Source organism: Nannobrachium achirus, assembly GCF_963921795.1.
Source record: "Nannobrachium achirus genome assembly, chromosome: 7".
Taxonomy (NCBI): domain Eukaryota; kingdom Metazoa; phylum Chordata; class Actinopteri; order Myctophiformes; family Myctophidae; genus Nannobrachium; species Nannobrachium achirus.
In genome coordinates this window covers 34,555,343-34,570,730 of record NC_137816.1, presented here as the reverse complement: position 1 = coordinate 34,570,730, position 15,388 = coordinate 34,555,343, and the positions used below count along the sequence as shown (strand labels likewise).

Here is a 15,388-nt window from a genome sequence, read left to right as displayed (position 1 = left end):
AAGGCATCTTCTCAGAGAGACTTTCTAGGCTGTGTGTGTTGCAAGCTTTTTGCTCAATATCAAAATGTGCGTGGTGGGTCAGAGCGAGTGTGGTGTTATTGTGCATGACAACACTGTAGTTTTACGGGCCTAGACTAATGTCTCATCATTGCCACCCTGTAACATGCTTATTAAAGCGAGCCTCACAGGAAAATGAACCAGATGGCAGAAGAGGGGAGGAAAAAAAAAAGAATTAGTCACAGCAATCAATTCTTGTTCTCGTCTTTGAACTGGCGACAGTTAGAGACAAGTCTGTACAAACTGTGGGGTTGTAACTGGCACGCCAAACACTCAGCTATGCTGCTGAATTACCCATGCCGGGTCCTCCATCCTTACTTCTTTGACCAAGATAACATTTATAGCCTCAATTACAAAGTTTGGGGGGGAGGGGGGAGCGGAGAACTCCAGTGGCGGAGTTCAGCGGCAGTTTGGGAATAATGACATAAAAAGGCTGTGGTGTTCAGAGAGGGAGCCTGGCTGCCTGAGGGACGAGGCCGGGAGAGCAGAGCACTGAGCCCTGGCCCTCTCACACTCACACCAAGCTTTTGTGAGCAAAATTAGATATCACAAAGGGAAATTCCCAGCTAAAATGACCCAGATATGGTGTCATAGACTGAGAGGTCCCGTTAAGAAATGTGTGTGGGAAAACAAGGAGAGAGAGAGAAAAAGAGAGAGAGAGAGAGAGAGAGAGAGAGAGAGAGAGAGAGAGAGAGGCAGAGAGAGAGAGAGAGAGAGCAAAACAGAGAGAACATTTTTGAGTGCCTGTTTTTTAAATGGCAAATCCGTTGCTGTTGCTGTGCCTCATTTCATGACTAAAAGGTATTTTATACCCATAACAAGAAAAAAAGCCATAGTTACATTGTTGGCAGTGTATTACTGTTCTTGCAGATGCATTTGTGTGTTTTATGATGGCTGATTTCTGTGCATCGATTTCACTTGAGTCATACAGCTGCAAGTATGTAGACAAAACTAAATAATAGGCGAGCCTTGTACTGTACTGTACTGCAGTGGTCAATGTTTTAACTGGGGACCCCCCCACACTGACGAGCACTAAGAGTTGAGGCATTACATTTTGTATAACACGGTTCTATTGTAGCAGATCTACATGCTCACAACGCGTTGCAATGCAAGGCGTTGTGAGCATGTAGATCGGCTATTTTCACAATTTCTGCCTCTAATATTTGACAATTTGGCCAATGTTTAATTTGTCATTTTAGAGGTATTAAAAAGTCCTTAAATTGTCACTTTAGAAATGTGCATATACCCTATGCCCACTTAAACTTTATGTTGGTTTGTTTACTGTTGAGAGAGAAAACAATGTTGCACATTAAGTCAATCATCTGGGGACCCCCCAAAATAAGACCCACAGGTTCAGAACCACTGCTGTACTGTACACCAGCACAGCCAGACAGCAGACAGAACAGGAGCTCTGGGCATTCTATCACATGGACAACACACTGTCTGGATCAGTTAGGAGAGCGTCTCTGGGTTAAGCCTACTCGCTAAAATGTTCTCAGTTTAAACATCTCTCTTTCACTTCCCGCTATCTGTGTCTCAATAGCACCATGCTTTAACAAGGGGGAAGGATGTCAGGTTCAGTAGGCCATGCATACCTTAGGGCAAAGCAAAGAGAGAGAGCTGCCAGAGTGATAGATAACAGCGTGGAAGAAGAAGGCCACGACTGCAGTGTTCCCATTCAACCCCCTGTGTGTTGTTAGCTTAATTAAAAAAACATTGTTATGCATTGCCTAACGTTGCGATTCAGACATGTTTTATACATGTGAAACTGCAGGGGGAAAAAAACGGGCCGGTAATTATGACATAATTATCATACAGAATACCTATTGTTTGGTTCAAACGTGTCTTCTCCGTTTTCAAAGCTGATTCTCCCATTAACATACTGTACATCTGACTGTGTGTACATAATGTTTTATTTTTAAATAAACAGCTGCAGGCCGTTCCCACCCTGGTGAACTTGTGCTGAACTGTATGTGTGTTTCTGTGGTGACCTGAGGCACTTCTAAGGTTCTGCAGAGAAGGGGAATAACGTGATGCGCTACTACTGTATGAAACCAAAATGTACTCCACTACACTCAGTGTTAACCACTTGAACCCTTGTGTCCCTATTCTGGGCATGTCATAATGGACAAGCCTTCTGGGCAAAAATAGCACATCAACAAGTTGTGCTGCGACGTGTTGTGAGCTTGTTTCCATTTTCATGGAAAAAGATTTGGTGTAGAGGAGAGAAAGTAGGGGGCCAAGTACAGACCCCTGGTGGGCCCCGGTCAATGATGTATGTAGAGTTTAAGTAGTTAACTCAGCAATGATGGAAGAAATTCACATGTTTTACTTAAGTAAAAGTATCAATACTGCAATGTAGATATACTCTGTCCCGTATTCAAAATTGACTTGAGTAAAAGTACAAAGGTATTGGTATCAAAATGTACTTAAAAAACAAAAGTAAAAGTACTCATTATGCATAATGTCCCAGTAGTCGGCTATTTTCAAATGCCTGGAATACTGTATATATAGGGCTGAAGTGGTTAATGTATGTTTTGTCAAATAATTGTAGTGGAGTAAAGGTACAATAGTTGCCTCTGAGATGTAGTGGAGTAGAAGTAAAAGTATTGAAAATTGGAAATACTCCAGTAAAGTAAAAAAAAATCCTCAAAGTTTTACTTAAGTACAGTACTTGAGTAAGTCTACTTAGTTACTTTTTATACCACTGTAACTTAGAGACCTGTAAGGCTTTTATGTTGTGTTACCAACTCACCTAGTGCAGGAGCCAGGGCTGCCATGTTGGGATCCAGGTGGAAGCTTCCCATCAGGAACTGGGCCTCGGCTCCAGCGGGGTCGATCTTGAGGCCCGGCGGCAGGCTCATGTTCTGGGTCAGGTAGTACTGGTAGAGCTCGGCCTCCGAGGGCGAGGGCATGGCGCCCAGGCCCAGGCGGCTGTGCTGCATCTGGCTGACGTTCTGCTGGAGCAGCATCATGTTGTGCATGTGCTTCTCGCTGGTCATGTGGATGCGCAGGTTCCGCGCCACGTTGGTCTCGTAGTCGCACACCTCGCACCGCCACGTGGGTTTGCTTTTTGGCTTGGTGGGCGAGGGGGCCCCGCACGGCCCGGCCATGTGGGCGGAGGACTGGGTCGGGTGGTGGTGGTGGTGGTGGTGGGGAGGGTGGTGGCTGCTGGCCTGGGTCACCGACGGGACGGCCACCACTCCGCCCGGGGCGTGACTGAACACCGGCTCCTGACCGGTGTTGATGGTGCCTCCGTTCTGCAGCGTCTGCATGTTGTTGAGGTGCTTGTCCGACTGCATGTGAATGCTCAGGTTGCCCTTGGTGGTAGTTGAGTAGTTACACACCTAGAAAAAGTCAGATTTTTTTATTTATTTAACTTAGTGTTATATACATTATGTCAGGACTATGAATTTGTTTATTTTAAATATTACTGCCGGCCATTTTGTGCCAGCATATCATGGCTCATTTCCATTGTTTCCATTCCCTTAATTTAAGTTGCAGAGACTTGAGATAGGTAATCTAACATGCTAAATATCATTACACGGGGGGTTATAATTACATTATTGCTGCGTTTGAATGTATTTTAAAACAAGGAATGATTTGCTCAATAGCGATGATTCCATGATTTTTTTTTATTTTTTTATTTTCTTTTACAAAAACTCCAACCCTGAGAGTATAATATATGACCACATATCTTCTCTACCAACCTCACAGCGGAAGGGCTTATATCCACAGGTGTAGCTTTCTCCCCGGGCCAGACGAGGGTGGCTCTGACCACTGGTGCAGTACGAACAGGTGCCTCCAGAGTCCGGGTGCTTCTCTTTCATATGCGCCTCCAGGGTCTGCTGGTACTTGTAATGCCAGTTGCACTTGGGACACTTGAGTGTCTTGCATGAGTTCCGCGAGTGCATCATGGTCATGTGGCCGCCTAGGGAACGCGAGGAACCCAGGACGGTGTCACACTTGGGGCATTCTACCCCACTTCCTCCGCTGCCTCCGAGCCCGTGGTTCGAACACTCGCCCAGCCCTGTCATGTCACAGGAGCCCCCTGGGAGAGGGTGGGAGTGGGCTGAGGCGTGGAGGTGATGGAGATGGTGGTGCATGTGGTGATGGTGCAGAAGGGCTCCGTTGTCCTCCTCTCCCTCTGCCGGGCAATCATTTGGTTCTGGAGCTGTGGCACTATCTCGATTGGCACTTTCGTCAGCGGCAGCGTTGGAGGCCAGAGGCGAGGAGGAGGTGCCGGCTGCATGGTCCTCGCTCCCTCTGACGGCGTCTGCCGCCATTGCCATGGGGACAGAGGGCCCCTGGCAGTTAAAGCTCAGAGGGAGCTCCGAGGTCCTCCCCCCACCGTCTGCAGCCGAAACCTCTTCCCTGACAGATGACGTTTTGCTGTTGAGCATGGAACTGACCGCCGAGGCGCAGGCAGAAGGCTGGAGAGCGCTACTAGGCATTAATAAAGGAGATTTGGAAATGCTTTGGTTTGAGACAGCCGGTTCCCCTACTTCACCTCCTCCGCCACTGCTACTATTACCACCATAGGCCACTGCAGTGCCTTCCTCCTCCACCTCGTCCTCTTCCTCCCCTAATAAGAGATCATCTTCTTCCTCCGAGCCACCTATCTGGCTCAACAGGTGTACCTTGTTCTCATGGCCATCCAACTCCCCTTCCTCTCCCTCGCAAGTCCCCTCTTTCCCAGCAGGCCCCTCTGTTCTCCCTCCCTGTTTGGGCAGGGTACTGGAGTCTTTGGCAGGGCCTGTGGTTGAGGTAAGAATGGGTGCTTTAGGGATGCCCTGGCCTCCCAGAGAGAGGCCAGAGCCCAGTGGGGCTTGTTGTTGATGGAGGCTAGAGTCCGAATCTTTCATCAGATCACTACCGCCTCCGGCCTCCAGGTGGACTCCGCTGAACGAGCCGTAGAAGCTCTGGCCGGAGTTCATAGGGAGCATGGTGGGCGGCGGTGGAGAGCTCTTGTTTTTTGGTTCCAGGAAACTGATGAGGGGTTCTTTGTCTTTCCCAATGCCCTGGATGATGGCAGACGCGTGCTTGTCCCCCAGCAGCCGCCGCTCGTCCTCGCACAGAGTCATGCGGTGGTCGTGGACGGCGTGAGTGGCGAAGGAGCGTGCGTAGCCAAAGGACAGCTTACAGAGAAAACACATGAGAATGGGCTTTCCTTTGCCATAGAGGGCCAACCCATCGAATTTGGAGAAATCCACGTTGTTTGGAACATCTTTGGATACGCAGGACTTCTTGGCAGACCCGTCGCTGTTCAGGTAATCCTTGTTGCTTTTGTGTCGCACATCAAAGACACGGAAACTGTGCAGGACAGGACTGAGGCCTGCCAGGGTTGAGGTATTGGGGAAACCTTGGTCTGAGTTGCCAAACCACTTCCCGAAGGATGAGGCTATGTGGAACGTGTTGATAATCTGAGGGTAGACCGACGATGAGGTCCCAGCAGGTTCCACCGGTTTCCCCCCGCTGGGGAGAGAGTTTGTGGGAAGCAGGCCGGGTACTGAACCCCCACCACTTTGGATCAACTGGCTGAGACTCTCCACAATATAGGCTGAACCATCTGGCTGGTACACAATCTCTCCAGCCAGGTTCTCAACATCACTGCTTTCCTCTTCCTCTTCTTCCTCTCCCTCCTCACTCCCACTCTCAGCTGTGCCCCTCCGCCGCGACGCCTGCTGCCTCAGAAGCGTGGGCATACCTCCTCCCCCGGGAGCCATGGGCACCCCAGGAAACGGCTGCAGACTCGGGAAACAACTGTCGATCTCCATTTCGTCCAAGTATTCTGATTCTTCCTCCTCTCCACAGCTCACTCCTTCTGGCTCCTCCTCTTCTCGCCCCTCTCTTCTAGGGTGCAGCTGGCCTGTGGCAGAGCTGTCACTGTGGGCCAGGGGTGATGTCTGGTTGGACTGCCGCAGCTGAGGCTCTCTCAGCCCGTCATGGGGTGTACTGGGGTTTTGGGGTTGAGAGGGGTAGGGAGCAGAGAGCGACAGGGGGTCCAGGGAAGGGGGCTGGTTGCTGGAAGGGACCTGTGAGTTAGAGTGATCGTTCCAGGGCTGTGGTTGCTGCTGCTGGGAGCTGGTGGAGGAGCCGAGCCCATCGTCTGTCCCAGAAACCACGGGAGACTCACAGCTGTCCATGCTGATGCCTACATGAGGCGCTCATCGCATCCAGGCCTGGAGAGACACAGAATGAGAGATAAGAGGTTAGGCAGCTAATGGTTGTACATAATGAGACAACACATGCAACACACAAGTAACACGCACACACGCACATGTAAGCACAAATGCACGTACACGCGCACACTCCACATTTTCCATACCATTGTTCACATCCTAAGTGGCTATACTTCCCTGCACTAATGCTGCAAAACAAAGATGGGATGAGAGATATCTTCATGAAAGGAACACCTATGTATAGAAACCATAAGAAGACATTTAATGTACACTATTGTCCAATGGGTGAGAGACAAGAGTCTGAGATATAATTGGAAAAATGACAGAGTGCTCATTATGCCAGATTAGGTACTTAAACACAATACCTGAGACAAGCACTAATAAGCCATCCATGATTCATCTTCCTGCCATCTCAGGAAGGTTCCATCTTTTATCTTCACCTTCCAAACAACACCCCTAATCTTACATTCTGCAAATCCTACATCCGTTTTTAATTAACTCCCAGTCAGAAAAGAGGAGAAACAGGCCAACTTAATGGATAAAATAGATCCATTGTGAGATAATTAGACACTGAGAAGCCACCCATCAGCACATGATACATTTACATAACTGGAAGAACCAGTGAAGGGAACTGATTAAAACGCCAATGCTATTTCTGCGCCAGCCAAGACAAAACAAATGCAAAGTTCAACATTGTCACAATATGCACCAATATCATTCTTCCTTTCTGGCTGAGTGTATACAACATACTCATAGTATACAATACAGCCACGTTAATATATATGCGCATACACTCTAAAAAGCCTAAAGGGAAAAAAGGCAGTATTTTCTATGAGCCCAAAATACACAAGCTGGGTTGGGACTTAACTGCAGCTGTGTTTAGATCTGGCATCCAATAACCTCTACGCTCAGCCTGGTTTCAAACACTCCAGTCGTCCTCCGCCTCTGAAATAATAAATGGGAGCTGAGCTTTCGGGAGCTGGCCATGCCCCGAGCATCTAAGAGGCCCGACACAGGCCGCAATTTAGAGCGCAGAGGAGATAAAATGATAGTGCGAGATAGTGCTGAGCTAATAATTTTATTAAAGGGATGCAGCCAACATTGATTAAAGGGGGCGACCGGGCTGAAACCAATAACTCTGGCCTGCCCTTTAACCCGCCAGTGTTGAATATTACATGAGGAAAGTTTCCCGGCACCACGCTCCCCGCCATGTCCCAGCTGATTAGCACATTCACTGCTTGCACTTGATTTATTTACTTATTTACTTAGGGATGCAAATTTCAAGTGGTGATCAGAACAGAGTCTCTACCCCCACCCCATATGAAACACTGAGGGCTGAGAGATTGATAATGTCTGTCTGCATCTTCATGAATGTCTGATGAGCCCCCCCCCCCCCCCCCCCACACACACACACACACACACACACACACCCCAGTTCAGACCTTTATATCCTATACTTTATATGCACTTATAACATTATGCACTTTTTGAGCGGTGCTAACCGCTCCTACATCTGGCTTTGTCTGTACCGTTATGTACGTATGTCCCACACTTCCCACAGCTTCGCGGGACACTTGATGAAATGAACTCGTAAAAAGCACACCGCTCACTTCACACTGGGTGTGATTTATTTTATTGCATCTGCATCTTTAGACCACATTAACCACATCGTCCCTGCATCCCTATTCTGCAGGGGCAAACAATTGGCAGAAATAGCAGATCTACAAGTTCACAATGCGACTTAATGCATAATGTTGTATGCTTGTAGATCGTCTATTTAGTAATAGAGATCCTAGGGGTTTAAGTAGTTAATCTGAAATATTACATGAAAGGTAAGATTATTTGAAAGGAATGATTTGGTGTAACAATATAACATACCTATTATATGTTTTAAGTGTCGAAGTGTCCTTGAGCAAGACACTGAACCTTTATCTGCACAATGAGAAGTGTTGGTGTCTTACATGGTTTTGCATGGTGTGTGAATGGGTGAATGTTATGCACATATTGTGCTTTGGATAAAGGTGCTATATAAATACACTATTTACCATCAAGACAATATTCCTCTCTCTCTCATCATACCACTACTGCACTTTGGATGGTGAAAGCGCCAGCCGTTTTCTCTGTACACAGCCCATCTGATTTTATTGTTTACACTCCACACACGCTAACCCAGATGACCTCCGTGTTGCTTTGCATACAGAATGAAAGATATTAGTCTGGCTGGCTTATTAACAGGATTGCTTTATACAGACAGACATGATTTAGAGCCGGCTTCCATATTGAGTGAGGGGATACAAGGCCTTCTGGTCTGTATTTATTATCTGCTCCATTAATAAGAGAAGGCTATGAGCTCAACAGCCATTTCACACAAATGGACTGAGGGCAGGAAGAGTAATGGAACAAAAAAAATATGCCACATGTCAAAGAGACAAAAAGGGATTCTTTAAACACCTGGATAAACTAAAGACGAAGTAAATGAATAGACACTGTTTCAAAATGTGACATCTCTAATGAGATGGCCTCGCAGTAAAAAGTCTCCACACGTCCTGTCTGAACATGGAGAAGATTCACACCTTCCTGTAATCTGCTCCATCGGCCCCTCCTCCAGATTCCAGTGCCTGTCTCGACCGCTCCTGGGAACACTGGACCCACATACAACCACTACTTAAGACTATTCCCATTCTGCGACCTCTAAAATCCCCTGTCCTCTTCCTCTACAGGCTGATAACACCAGACAGGCTGGCTAACAGTGGGCTGTACTCAGGCACGTGCACACATAGACATCAAAGGGGGCTTGAGCCCCTGCCCTTTTACTCTTCTGTAAAAAAGTGCCCTCTCCAGACCACGAATGCAGTACTATGGTGAAAGAACTGCATATGTCCCCCTTTCCATGCCATCCCTGAAGGCAACAAGATAATTGCCTTGTCCAAACTCTCCTGAACTTGAATGCAGCATCTTATGTTGAAAGAATACGAATTGCCCTCTCTGTGTAGAAATCCATGTTTAGTTCAGTGTGGTATCAAGCACCGAAAATAGCCGACCTCCAAGCTGAAGTTGTGAGTTTGGAGGTCTGCTATTTTCAGTATTTTCACCAAAAGTGCCCTTTTAGAAATTTCAGCCCCTGCCTCTCTAACATTCTCTGCACGTCCTTGGCTGTACTGTAGGTCCAGCACCCACCGGTTCCCGTCATCGTTGCCACATGCCTGAAGCAATTAGCAGCTGTCAGGAGAACAGGACGACCCCTGCCTGATCAGTGCTGGAACCTGTGAGCCAGCACTGGCTGTCCACTGCTTACCGAAAACGGGATTGCTCTTTAAAAATCAAGATGGCCTAATTCAATAACCTGCAGTGGTTACTGATGAGCAATAGGATTGTCTGGAGTCGGCAAGTCGCAGATGGGCCGGCTGATACAGCGCTGTACGTCTGTAGAAGGTCCGCCCGGCTCACTGACACCTGTTTCAAGCAGGAAAAGCTCTAATCTTTCAGAGGCACTAAGCAAGGCCACAAGACAGACGGAGAGACGCGGTCGAAGGCGGAGGGGAAGTTGAGGAGGCCGGCGTGTCTCTGAGTGCTGAGTGTGTTAATAACCACAAATCAAAAGGATGAATCATAGCCGCCAGGGTAACCACTGCTGCTCTTCTACAGGCTGCACAATGCAAATACGTTGTCGTCTCGGTTTTCCATATTTGCGTCAATGGCGACTGCAGGAAAACAAGGCGATCCTGTAGCCTGTGCTTGTGTGTTCCACCTCTGAATGTGGGCCCACTGGGCTAACAATAAGCAGGCTGTATGCAGCCAAAACAAGCCTCTACTCACAATAAGAGATAATCAGAGGGAAGAAAAGGCAGGATTCCTGAGCTCCTCTGAAGGAGCGCATGCCCATGCACAGAGCCTGACACTGACAGTACAACTCCAGACTCTTCCAGCAGTCCCTGCCATCTCTGTCTCTGTCCTCTGACAGTGGTTCTCAACATGTGTGTTGGGAGTCTCGGGACCCCCAGGGGGGGGTCCCCAAATTATTTTGGGGGTCCCCAGATGATTAACTTAATGTGCAACATTGTTTTCTCACTCAACAGTAAACAAATCAACATACAGTTTAAGTGTATAGAGGGTATCTGCACATTTCTAAAGTGACAATTTAATAGCTCTAAAATGACAAATTAAACATTGGCCAAACTGTCAAATATTAGAGGCTGAAATTGTGAAAATATCTATATCTACTACAATCTATATCTACTACAATATCTACAACCTTCCTCCAGCAGGAATCTGCAGACAACGCCTCGCAACGCTGGTATTTTCACAATAGAACCGTGTTATACAAAATGTAATTCCTCAACTCTTAGTGCTCGTCAGGGTGGTTAAAACATGATTATTTTGGGGGTCGCGGCCTGAAAAGGTTGAGGACCACTGCCATAGTCCCCCCTCCTCCCTCCATCCTAACAATGGAGATAGGGCCCAGCCTCCTGAAAAGGGCCCAGGTCCTAATGAACGCTGTCAGAAAGTGGGTCTGGATGTCATTTGGCAGGGATGGAAAATGAGATAAGTTTTTATTTATGGGTCCTTTCATTAGGTGGGATTTGCTGGCCGAGCGAGGGAGGAATTAAAGGCTAAGGAGGCATCTGATTATAAGCATGCCCAATCACCTGCCTGAAGGCCTGGCGTTGCCTCCAGAGAAACCTTCTCTCAAGGGTCTCCTGGGGAATTATCTCTGGCCCGACCCCGACTGAGACTCTGAGCGGGGCAACGTGCGTGACGGGGGCCTACCACCACCCCCCACCGTCACCTACAGCCATCCTGACGCTGAGGGGACACCTCCCTTCATTACCCACATCCCCACACGCACGCAACACGCCAGACCCTTCTTTCTATTGTCCTACATGCTGCCTGTCTACATGTGTTGTCTGAGCCATCACAGAGCCTGGCCAGCCACCGCAGGGTAAGGGGTGCTTATTGGAAAATCAATGGCATAAATGCTAAGCAAGTTACAGGAAGATGTGGGAAGGAAGGGTTCTTATTGATAAAGCTAGGGGAAGGCCTTTGATGTTGCACTGGGGACATGCTCATTGATGGGGGAACCATTGTAGTCCTCAGGCAGAATGAGGCCTGGGTTTATCTCCGAGGTTCATCCCAATTAATCACCAATATACGGTACCCATGCATGCATGATCGGACTCTTTCGTTTAAGTCCATGTGACTGCCTGACGTTTTCTGGTTCAAACACTGTGCTGTTGTGGCGAGGGCCCTTTACATTCACACCAGTGTCATGTGATTGTCTGTTTTTGACTTATTTCTGCTGTAAATAATCTGCCTGTGGGCTACTAACCTGGTTACACACATGATACGATACATTCAGTGGTGTGTTCTAGACTTTTTTTTGTCTTATTCGTGTGGCCAGGGCATACGCCAGTGCATAATGCCTATCAAATACACTACTTTGAAAGGTTCACGAGGGCAGACTATTCATATTTTTATTTCCGACAGCACACGCCGTATACGTGCGTTACAGGTAGAACACAGCACTGGATACATTGCTTCCTCATTCGATTGTTCCAAAGACGTGACTCTCACGTTAAGAGCACTTGTCCATACTGAACTGTCATCACAAGCCATACATTATTGACAACGAGCCATGGTAAATACATCACGGACAGAGAATGGTTATCATTTCTGATTCCTAACGCTGTAAATCAGAAGTGTCCAATTAGCCGTGCATGTTTGTTCCCAGTGTGTAGTAAACATCCTGTCCAAGGTCTATAATGTAGACATAAGGGTGCTCCAGCTCTGTTCCTACTTCACGAGGCAAAAAGTCACCTCAGGTCGATGGCACTCAGCCTGTAAACAGGGCTTCCCGTAAAATCAATGATCTTCAGGAGGAGCTATCAGTCTGTGGAACAGAAATAGCCGTGGCTGTGTTGGGTCTGAGGCGGGGGAGAATAGTGATGTGTGCGTGAGCGCACGCGCGCGTGTGTGTGTGTGGGGGGGGTGGCAGTGTAGTGCAGACAGTGTAGCGTAGTAGTGCAGTGTATAAACGCGGGTCACTGTAGTGCATGTGAGAGATAGCTGAGCTGAGCGCACGTGGTTTCTGTCATGTAACAATCACTACAAACCTACAGGCCCAGGGACGTGCAGAGAATGTTAGGGAGGCAGGGGCTGACATTTCTAAAAGGGCCATTTGGTGGAAATATCGAAAATAGCAGACCTCCAAGCTCACAACGCGTCGCAGCGCAACGTGTTGTGAGCTTGGAGGTCGGCTATTTTTGGTGCGTGATACCACTGAATTAAGTATAGTTGGAGAAACGTCATAGATTTTTACATAAAGAGGGCAATTCTTTCAACATAAGATGCTGCGTTCAAGTTCAGGAGAGTTTGGACAAGGCAATTCTCTTGAATGCTGCCTTCTGGTAATGCGTGGAAAGTGGGCATTTGGACAATTCTCTTGAATGCTGCCTTCTGGTAATGTGTGCAAATCACTACTGTTGCATAGAACTTCTTGCTTGAAGAATCTGAAGACTATCGTGGCAAAAACACCACTTAGGGCTAAAACATCCCTGCTGATTACAATATGAACATACTGGAGCACCCAGGGGGCAACGTATTTATTGTTTTTTTGTTTCACAGCACTCACTTTTAGTAACCATTATGCACTAGCATTGCTTTTCCCTGGCCAGAGAAAGCGAAATTGATTTTTTTGTAGTATCAATTGCCTCCTTTGTTAACAGACTTGAAATAGAGCCTTGAAAATGATTTTATCCTTTACGCAACATCATCAGATTCTGCTAATCCATTCCACGTTGCAGAACGGAAGCCAACTGATTTGAGGCAAAAAGTAACGGGGAAAAATCCCTAACGCACATAACTCCTGCCATCCAAAGACAGGACAGTGTGAGCTAAATGATCCCTATCACAGCTGAGCTCATTTCTAAATCCTCCAGAAGGGATTCTCACATGGCACACGAGTGTGTCCTCACTTCCAGAGGGTGTGACAGAAACAGCGTGCCAGTGTAATTAGAAGTGGTTAATTAGCTGCAGGTTAATTACTGGTGTTCTGGGGAGTGTTGTTGAAAGGGCTGGTATGGTGGCAAAGCAAGAGGAAGCACAGAGCACACAGCAGGAAGCCCCCAGTCTCCCGCCAATTAGCAAGCAGCATACGTGTGTGTGTGTGTGTGTGTGTGTGTGTGTGTGTGTGTGTGTGTGTGTGTGTGTGTGTGTGTGTGTGTGTGTGTGTGTGTGTGTGTGTGTGTGTTTGTGCGCGCGCGTGTGTGTACATGTGTTTGTGTGTGTGTGGCGGGGGGGGCACTGTGTCAGACTAAATGAGAGAAACATCTCCATATCATTTCACTCAAACCTCGGTGCACAGTAAGAGAGAACGAGATCTGAATACATTCCAATTAAAAATGTATGCTGTTAGAAATTGCTTTTTTTTTCTTCTCGTGTTGTTTTTATAAAGTGTTCCGTTTGCCCAAAAGCCACAGTTTGACTTGATGCAGGGGGGGGGGGGGGGGGGGGGGATAGCAAAAGAGGTAAAGAGTAGAAAACAAAAACAACAAAAAAACTAACAAAACAATTGCAGTAATTTCTTAATGTGACCTTGAGTCTATTAAATTTCGGAAGAACAAACTGGTTTGTGCAAATTGTAACTTCTTATTACAGCAGCCGCCAGGCAGCTTACTTTATTTACAAACCATACTGAAAGCAAGTACTGTGTTATGTTCTTGTGCTGTCCCTGGTGGTTACTTTAGACACCGATTTGTGTTTTATAAATGCATAAATTATCCCTGGAATAAAGGTATTGATGTATAATCAGAGATGGACTATCGTAGCAGAAACTTAGTACATTCGCCCTCAGGCAACCCAGTGCATAGCATTATGCTGCTAGAACACAGCAGGGAGTTTGGTGAGTTATCAAAACTGCAAGACAGATAGAGGGTGAGAGAGGGGGGGGGGGGCAGAGAGAGAGAGAGAGAGAGAGAGAGAGAGAGAGAGAGAGAGAGAGAGAATTTCCTTGAACTGTGACTTTCAAATATTTATCAGATCAGTTGGATACACCTCCACCATGTCCACTGGAGCTGAGACAGCTGAGGCGACAGACATGGACAGGGGCGTCACAAGGGGGGGGGGGGGGCTGAGTTACTTGGGCCCAAGGTGGAGGGGCCTTAATCTTTATATTACAAAAGAGTAAGTGATCTACTTCCGGGTCATGTATCGCTAACTTAAATACCAAACCACTTGGCCAAGATGTACTACATATGTACTAAATATAGCTTAAAAATTCAAACACCCATGTCACCTTTGCAAGATGTCGTTTCCAAACCTCTGTATACAGTTGTATTCGTTATTACCCTCATATTTTGCCTCTGTATAAAATAGTCCGCCGGTCAAATATGTCCGACCGGAAACGTGCGCTGCGGCACAATAGTTCCGCCACAATAGTTCCCCCCCCCCATTTTTCTTTTTTTTTTACTTTTTTTTTAAACTTTTTTTTTTTACTTTTTTTTTTTTTTTTTTTAACTAGATGTGAGCGGCCCGAAGGGCCGCGACCCTCTAGTTATTTTATACTTTAGCTATTGAAAAAGCTCACAGCGTGGCCAAATACATATCATTTTTCAATAGTTAAAGCACAAAATAATGCGTAATAATGCGTTCCCAGTCTAAATGGGTTAAACCCCCTCCCCCTATGAAGAACATTCATGGGGGCCCCGCAGTGAATCCTTGTACCCAGGGCCCAGAATTTGGTGCGGCGCCCCTGCATGGACATGGGCAGTGAATGATTCGTAACACCCTGACACAGAACCTCACAGCCTTTAGCATGTGGCGTTGAGTCCCACAGCACCGAGTGGAATGCAGGGAGACTGTCTGGCACAATCAATCAGAAAGTACCACCAACCCTGATTCTGATCCTCTGGAATATTTTTAGATGCACAAGATTCAGATATCCTGACAAAAATAACTATTTTTTTAAAAGTACACGAGTAGCTGTTACACCCTTTTAATTTGAGATCGACAGATCGATTGATATAGAGACATGGAGAGGGGAGGGTGAGAAGGAAAGTTAAAAAGATGTATGTCTAATTAAAGGTCAGGGGCGGGGGGGAAACGTGCGGATCAAAGTATTCTAAGCCCTGGGACCTTCATTTCTACTGATTAAC

The 15,388-nt window shown here is 47.0% G+C and overlaps 1 protein-coding gene across 1 annotated transcript in view; it reads right to left on the bottom strand.

Moving 5' to 3' along the window:
- Positions 1-6,203, bottom strand: part of zfhx3b (zinc finger homeobox 3b) — a gene marked incomplete at both ends in the record, with an annotated part of 122,956 nt that extends 116,753 nt beyond the window's left edge. Inside the window, 2 exons of the mRNA XM_080729776.1 lie at positions 2,813-3,404; positions 3,768-6,203. Coding sequence (XP_080585902.1) covers positions 2,813-3,404; positions 3,768-6,203 — 3,028 coding nt within the window. The remainder of the gene's footprint in view (positions 1-2,812; positions 3,405-3,767) is intronic.
- Between the last annotated feature and the right edge of the window lie 9,185 nt (positions 6,204-15,388).